Genomic DNA, 8,690 nt, shown 5'->3' on the forward strand with positions numbered 1-8,690 from the left:
AGAACTAATGATATTTATGCATATTAAATTTTTAAAGGCACTCGTGGCTGTTCAGCCAATCATTCACTGGACTGTCATAACATGCCTCCCAACCCTAATTTAAATTAGAAAGAAGAGACCCATGAAAAAAAATGTGCAGACAGTAACCTTTTCACTGCACATACGTTTAAGAGATAAACGCCCATCTAGGTTTAAAAGGCAACAAATCTAATAAATGGCCACATCATCATAGTTCAACGGTGGAAAAAAATCAATGTTACAAATTTCGGAACTGCATCTCTGAGGAAAGTAAATTAAAACATCAATTCAAACCTGCTTTAAAGAGTTTATAAGGGGCACATTGATGTCTTAACACAGAAACTCCCAGATCACTCTAGACAAAGCTGAGGCTTTCCCAGAGCTGTGATGTAGGGAGCAGCATCCAGCGGGGCCGTCTTTGGAGCATAGTGGGAAGCTCCACTCTGTCTCTTGCTTTTCCCCTTCTCTAGTGAGGTCATGGCTTTCTCTAGTCCTGTACCTTCAAAAAGCCAGCACATACATTAGGACCTGAGTCTCTGATGAAAATCTCTCAGTGAGAGGAAAAATGCTTTCTTACTCCCTTTGCAGAAAATCAAGATAGCTTCTGATGTCACCCTGAGTAAGTCTCTGATCCAAACCTACAGTCTCTGAACCTTCTCCCTTGTTACAAGTTAGCTGTAAATGCAGGCTGCGAAGTTGCAAGGCCTCCTATTCTTCCAGCCTGCATAATTTCCCCCCCTTGCCTACTCAATATTTTGTTAACCCAGCTCGCACATATCATCTCTCCCACCTCAAACAACAGACTCCTCCTCCCTCCTCTCCTAAACGCTAATGAAAGATATTTCCTGCTCCACCTACCTTTCAGCATTGCCATACAGCATTAACCAGAGATAACTTTGAAAGCTCAATGAAGTACAACTGATTGTTAAACAGAAAGCCCCAAATACTGCTCCTTCTTCTCTCAGAAGCAAATCTGCTGAGTTTCTTGAGTAGGGATTCAGACCCTGTTTAGAAAAGCACTTCCTTGCCCATGGTTAAGCCTGTTTTTATGGTTTATCAATTGTAACAGGAAAAGACACAGCCATTGAGTACCACTTTGTTCCTATTTATGAGAGACTCTTCAACTTTGCTGATATGACACAGCCTTTGCCAAGCACTTACCTATCAAGTACTCCAGCCAGAATTGGTCCGTCTCTGGCCTGTAAGGTCGGTTGAAGTCAATCTGGATTTGGAAAGGCTGTCCCCGACGCACTATCAGCTTGGGGTTGTAGTACTTGTCAGTGTGGTGCTCCTGCTTGTTAATCTCATGGGGATCCTTGAACATGTAAATGTCCACAACACGCAGGTAATCTGCAAAGACACGTAATGAACGTAGAGGGAAGGAGTCAGTATATTGGCATGTCAATATTGATATCAACATCATTAGAGGCCCTGCCTCCCCTTCCCCAGTGTTGCCTCATCGAGGAGCATTGTGCAGTGGCGCCTGCTTGATCTATTTGAGGCTTACATCCTCCTGGCTGAGCAGGGACTTAAGGACTGACGCTTCTCTGTCCACCTGCCATTTTCACAGAGTTTTCAAGTCTTCTAGTGAATGGCAAAAGCAATTGCAGAAAGGGTAGATTGCTGTGGGTGGAAAGCTGAATGTCCCCAAGGAGAGTTGGGCTCTATATTTCACTTGGCACTGGCTTTCTGCAAGTCTAGGCCTCATTGTCACAGGTTTATCAGTGCAACCAGTGGACCTTTGACAGCTGTGGCTTCATGTCTCCCTTCTTGCAGACCTCCATTTGTCAAATGCAAAGTCACAGGGGTTTTGTGACGCTTAAATACATTAATATTTGCAGAGCACTACCACTATTGAGTGCTGAGGAGCCTGAGAGGCAGTTAATGATCTTACATTCAGCTGAGAGCTTGGATTGTCTGTATTAAATAAGGTTTTGGTGTACTGTATGTGTCTAGACTCAGCTTCTCAGTACACCTCCACTGCTATTAGTGTCTTCTTATGAAAACTAAATATAACATTACAGTATATAATTACAGCATAGAGTTATAGGCAAACAGCAGTAGGTATCTATAACATGCACAGGCAAAGCTTTGCTTACTTCAAATTAGGGCTGTCTAAAGTGTTATAGCCTACCACTGCTAGAAGTTAGTCTGCTCAGCTAATGACAACGTGGGGTGGCATTGGGATAGCCAAAGGCACTTGCAGTCACCATGAGCTACATGACTGTACCATATCGGGAGTCTTCATAATGGGAGTCTTCTCACACAACAAGCAACGACATGAAAACAAACTGGACATCATTCTTTTGCCTATACGCTCAGGCAGACAGTCATGAAACCTCTGCCAGCAGGATCATTACTGCTCACAACCAGGAGAGAGATGGAAGAGTAGAGCCTGATTTGCAGCTCTCAGCTTGTCTTTCCAGGTGCTGACAGTTAGAAACCAGCTAATGTCTGCGTTTCATACTGACAATGTCAGAGCCAAACTCATGCCTGGCAAAAAGAGGTACACATTTACAGCAGCTGGTGGAGCTGTGTGTGCTTGTGATTGTGGTTAATTTGGCCTGCTGCTGGGTACACTGTGAGCAGGAATGATGCGCTCAACAAATGAGTCGGATAGTCAAGTCATCAAAAGCTGAATGCGGCCCATTTCACAGAAGCTCAGACAGCAGCTTTGTACTCTGCTTTTCCTTGAAGGCAGGGAGACACTGCCTGGAGACTGGCTCTGTCTCAAGTGTGTAGCCTCCAGGCTACAGCAGCCTGTGCATTAGCCCTGCCTGTCTGCAGAGATGTTTTCAAGACATCAGCAGAGCCCCACTGGCAGCAACTCCCCTGGATGCCACCATGGTCCTTCTCCTGCCCCAGCCAAGACACCCAGTCCGGGCTCTGGGGGACAGCTAACAGAGAGGGGGAAATAAGGGCTGCAGGAGCAGGTCCTGCTCGTGCATTGTCACCATCACCTGCCTAGTGCTGCCCTGTGGGAAACAGAAGGAAAGGAAACTGCCTGAGGATACAGCAAGATGATGATCCTTTCATGGAAAAGCCTTGGAGAACTGAACCCCAAACCATCCACCTCCTGCCAACCCTAATCTGCAGAAAGACTGGAATACCCTGTTCAATCCTGAGGCAGGCTTAAAGTCCCATGGCGATGTTATTGATATTCTCTGCTCAATTTGCCGGGCTTCTGGAGTAACTTCTGTAGATCCTCTCTGGCTTTATCGCTGACTGAAGTTACAGAGGTGTTTTCTGTGTGAAACATTAAATGCAGCTTGCTCAGAAATCATTTTCATTGCCCCTCTGTGGAGTGGGGCATGTCTTTGCCTCCCTCCCTGCAAATCTTACCAATTCTCACTCACAATAATGCTGAGAAATCTCACAATTAAATTATGTGAGGCAGGAATTTTCCAGATAAGGATCAAGCAGGGGCAGGAGAGAGTGTCTCCCATTTTGTCTCCTGTTTTCTCTCCCAGGCTGAAAGCACTGCATGTAAAAGCTGCATAACTTGGGGCTCTACAAGGGGTGAAGCTATCAGTAAATTTGGCTCAGCTTCTCCCTCCTTCCAAGGAGGCACAAAAATGGAGTTCAGGGTTTGTTGTGTTTTCATCTCATGTTCTGAAATAAAAGGCGACAGTGACCCTGCCCTTTGTTCACATTAGCCCCTCCAAGGAGCTGCAAAGCTAAGGCGCCCTGGGTCATCACTTCAGCATTTGCTTCATTTTATCTCAGGACTTTACAAGGCTCCTGTCAAAACACAGCCATACACACCTGCAGAAAACACATTTCACTCTCACATTAACTCTCAGTGTTAAAGTGTGCATTGAGCTTGCCAGATGAAGATAACCTGTGAACGAGCCTCTGTTAATTACAGCAATGGTAATTACGGAAGACAAAATATAAGCAGGGCAATGGAATTTGTGAACACCACCACCAGAGTATGATCAGAAGGAAGGGTCCAGGTGTTGTGCATGTCGCTGCTCATCTGTTTGTGGGGGACAGGCGGCCATCGAGGGCTCCTTTGAAGTCAGATCCATTTGACAGATTGCCCATAGCCTGGTCTGCTGCAGGAGAGGCAGCAGTCTGATGCTTTCTTAAAGCTCTTGCAATGTTAAGCTTGCATGGAAATAAATGAGCACAAGCTTGAGCTGTTTTTCAAATAACAAGAATAGCCTTCAAACATCAGGCTTTCTTGGAAGACCAGAGAGAAAAGGTTCTGGAGTGTAAAACGAATAGTGTGAGTTTCCACAGGAGGTGCCCATTGCTCTGCTAGCGGGGCAAGCACGACTCCCTGGCAAGTCGCCGAACTTTGCAGAGAAGGTGCATGGAGGGAGGTTGCAGACCATGGGGCTGCAGGGCTACGTCCTCCCACCCAGCGGCTGCCAGCGCCAGGCCCACTCGTAACACATTGCGGTGAGATGAGCTGGCTAGGAAGAGCCAGGGGGAGGACACAGCACGGGGCGTTTTCACGGAGACATAGGCTTCTCGCTGAAGAAGTGCTCAGGGGCTGCTCGTCCTCCACACTGAGCATCTCCTCCCGCAAGCAAGCTGGGCTCCTGCAGCAGGCATCCCACTGACCGGGCTGGGGAGGCAGCTGTCCCCAGCAGCCTCCACCGCTCACTCCGGCTGTGATTCAGCGGCGTAGAAGTGGGTGTCAGCAGAGAGCTAGTCAAGCACAGGGTTTTACCTCATCCCAGAGTAGTAGCTAAAATAGGTCAAATGAATCACACCCTAAAAATGCCTGTTTCTCTCTGTTGGCTGTCAAGGGAAACGAGGGTGACTAGCTCAGCTGTAGACACCTACACTGCGGAGATCAAGGGCAAGATTCAGTTAAATTTAAGCATCTAAATGATGCGAGCCTGGGATGAAACGTCTTATTATGGCCAGTTGGTGGCTGGTTGCTGCAGCCAGTGGAGCTGAGAGAAGGATACGGATCACCCTGGAAGTGACAACCACTGTCTCTCCGGAGAGCCTGTGCCCTCACCTCCACTCGCTGCATAGCTCTGTGTTGCCTATGATCTGACACAGGCGACAACACTGACGTCTGAATGTTTAGAGCAGATGTCCAATCCTACCCCCAAAAGCTAGAAAACACCTCAGTTGTAACAGCAAGGATAAAAGCATTTGCATGCTTTTTTTTCAGTGTGTTATGTCCTTCCAATGAAATGTGGAAACCACTACAAAAAGATTTGGACAACCCAGAAGGGCAGAGGTGTGCGCAGGGGAAGGAGGCGGCACAAGCAGCCCCCTATGAGGATGTGCTGGTGGCCCTGGTTGTACTCTGCCGCCCTGCTCTGCCTGCAGACCCTCACTTTATTCCCCAAGCACAACACCGTCAGAGCTCCTGAATGTAAGTCCCAGTCTGAGCTGCATTGGACCATAAACACTTAACGTGGTCTGACAAGTGACTTAAGCATCCTACCCCAAAACAGCGTATCCAGGGACCGCACTTACATCAGCTGGTATCACAGGCTTACATCACAGCTGATGTGCCCTGAAACAGGAACGCTGCTGCTGTCCCTTCCCTTCAGGTTACCCCTTGAATGTTGCTGCTACAGGCATTGCAGAACTGAACTGCACAGCAGAGCTGATCCAGGTGTACAAGGAGAGTTTTGCTGTTATGCACAAATTTATTTTTCAGCCACACCAGTCCTATAGCCAGGTTTATCCTATGGCCACACAAACCCTTGTTTTGGATAAGGGCTGTTTTCCTTACCAGCAGCATCACCTTAAACTCACGTTGGGTTCCTGCCTCAACTCACTTGACCTGACATTCCTCAGTTTCCACTGCATTTCTGAAAAGCAAGAGGCTCCCACCCACCAGTACCACGCTTCATTCAGAGCCTGATGTGAAGCACATCAAAAAGCAATAGGAGCCTTTCTCCTGGTACTGGTGGGCTTTAGCTACAGGCTGCATTCCTTCTAAGGTATCCTACATCCTTACACATCTTCAGCTTCTGTGAGCATTCTGGTTTTGAAATGATATCTAGTCAGGACCTGTATTGCATTACATTTGACAATTTAAACACACATACTTGCCCCAGAGCTAGAGGGTGGTTTGAAAACATTCAAGCAAATTTCTACAGTCTTAACATGCCAGTTGGTTTTTTCAGGCATTTTTTAAAAGAAACACTTTTTGAAGAAATGTGTCTGCATTAAAATGGGGGTGTGGGGGTGTGGTGGTGAAGGCACATGATTAGGAAGACAGAAATAAAGCTTTGCAATAAAAATTTGACCTTGTTGCTTAAAATCTCTTTGCATGTTTCCTGATGTCTGAAATGCAGTAATTAATGCTTGCCCACATTTATTAAGCACTCTTTCAACCCTGGATGAAAAGTCCCATACAAGCATTAAGTATTATTACATCTGGCTACCCTGAGCTGCCACGTTCAACAAGTTCTGCTGTTCATTTCAAACAAGCCAAAAAGTCAACATCATTTGTCTGGTAACTCATTCAGGAGGCAATCCTGATTTCTTTTAAACCAAATCTTATCTAATTTTTTTCAGGTTCATTCCGCAAAGTTGGCACTGAGAAAGTGATTTGACTTGCCCATGCCCTACATGATACTGCTTTGACTTCCCAACAAAACGATCAAAATACTTTTCACAGGAGAATAATTAAAACTATGGGCATTCCTTTTAGTTTTGCAGTCATTTTTATGAGAAAGTTGAACAGCTAGCAAAAGTTATCCCTGCCAGCCAGCACTTTGCAGTAATTTTACAGTCAATTTAAGGCCATCCAAACCTGAGGGGCCATTAAGAGGGGCACGGTCCTCCTGCCCCTTTCACCCCAGTGCTGCCACAGCCATGCCTGAAGCCAGCAGTTTCTACAGTGACTCTGTGATTGTGATCAACATTCTTAATCAGAAAACCCGTTCTTTCCTTTTTTTTTAACCACTCCCACAGTTCAAGCTGAAAACAGGTCACACAACTTCTCTGCTCCTCACTTTCCCTACCCTTAACCTCAGGTGACACTGCTTGCACATGGGTGTTTATAGTAAGTTTTGTCCCTAAGCAGCAACAAAAAGCTATCTGAGATCAAAACATGCGAGGAGCTCTAGAAGCTTGTGGGACATGAACTACAATACTAAGCAAAAAATGGTTTGGTTTTAATTAAGACCTGGGTAGAGGTGAGTATAGCAGATGTAAAATAGACTCATGTCTTAATTGTATGCTGTACCTTTTGGATTAAATCCTCTAGGTATCAATCCAAAAGCCTCCATCTCAGGGACCTCATTTTCTTCATCATTGGAGTTGTTTGGTGGGAGGGCTCTTCTCCCATTCAGAGGAGGCCTCTTCTCTATGTCCGTTGTTTCAGTCATCCTGTATTTAAAATGTTGTAACACCATGAAAGAGAGAAATAGTGCAAGGAAAAAGCAAACATAAGCCGGCGTGGCACATGTAAGATGGGAGAAATCAAAAACAGTATGGGGTGCCAGTGAGCTACACATTTTTAGACTCACATAAATAAAAACTGAGAGGCAGAAAACATCAGTCTAATGATGGAGTACAGCTCTCTAAGGATTGGAAGGCATTTTGTGTTTGTCAAAACACATGAATAAGAGAAGAAGCGGGGGGGGGAGAAGGAGAGGGAAGCCTAGCACAGAAGTATTTGCCTAGGAGAAACAGGGCATTAAAAATATTAGGGAGTTTCAGGTAAAAGAACTGGAAAATCATTCACTCTCCCACCCTTCAAAATGGCATTATTGAATCCAAATTAGCAAATTATTTCCAGAAACTGCATCACACACATACATCCCACTAATAAAATGACATTCTAAGTCATACTGCAATCATCCCAAATACTACAGCCTACAACAGTCTGTGGATGATTACTGGAGAATTGTATTTTTGTTCCTATGCACACAAACGCTCAATATCTGAAGGGTTAATTCCTGCACCCAGAAAATCCACTTTTGAAAAAGAGTGTGAGAGAGAGAAAGAGGAAAGGGGGAAGGGAGGGGAAGAAAAAAAAGAAGAAAGAAAAAAGCACTTATCCACTTATTTCTCTCCCACTAATGACCTTAAGGTAAATCTCAGATGTAGGCTGATCAGAGACTTTGAGCTAGTCAAAACTGCTTTCACATCTATTTCAGCATAAGCATGTAGCAATGAAAGCCATGCCACCCTTCTAAGAAAATAGTCATGGCTGAGAACATGACTTCTTCCCAAAGCTCCTGAAAACAGCAATTCAAAATGTAGCAATTATTTAATAGCAGTAAGCGCCTAAAGGAATTTTTTTAGTTAGCAAGGGTACCTTCTTTTCAGATAGTCTTTTTTTTTTTCCTTTTCTTGCAGAATTTCTGAAGTGCAATAGAGGCCTGGAGAAAGTTGGGGGCTTTTAAGTAATCTCTGTATATCCTCCTCCCTCCTGTTGCAATAGGACAGTGCTGAAAGGGTTGCCAAGCCCTCCCCACACCACCTCGGAGGATCTGTCACCACTATGGGCACGTCTTCGCTTCCTCCCTCCCTCTCCCTTCCTGCCTGACCCCAGCCCTGCTCACTGGGAGCATTTCGAGGTGCTTGGGCTAAGAATACAACTTGGATGCTAAATTTTCAGTTTTTAGGAAGGCAGAGTAGAGCTGTTCACGGCACAAGGGCATATGAATTGGGAGACTGGAAGGGATTTCTGAGGGACACAACCCATTAAGCTGTGCTCACCATGTTGCCAGTCTTTA

The 8,690-nt window shown here is 45.4% G+C and overlaps 1 protein-coding gene across 1 annotated transcript in view; it reads right to left on the minus strand.

Moving 5' to 3' along the window:
- Positions 1-8,422, minus strand: part of F13A1 (coagulation factor XIII, A1 polypeptide) — a 58,098-nt gene extending 49,676 nt beyond the window's left edge. The window contains exons 1-3 of the mRNA XM_014940933.1: positions 8,270-8,422; positions 7,193-7,335; positions 1,180-1,368 (exon numbers count right to left, since the gene is read on the minus strand). Coding sequence (XP_014796419.1) covers positions 1,180-1,368; positions 7,193-7,334 — 331 coding nt within the window. The 5' untranslated portion in view covers position 7,335; positions 8,270-8,422. The remainder of the gene's footprint in view (positions 1-1,179; positions 1,369-7,192; positions 7,336-8,269) is intronic.
- Positions 8,423-8,690: the final 268 nt, after the last annotated feature.

Source organism: Calidris pugnax, unplaced genomic scaffold (assembly GCF_001431845.1).
Source record: "Calidris pugnax isolate Ruff unplaced genomic scaffold, ASM143184v1 scaffold8, whole genome shotgun sequence".
Classification (NCBI taxonomy): Eukaryota; Metazoa; Chordata; class Aves; order Charadriiformes; family Scolopacidae; genus Calidris; species Calidris pugnax.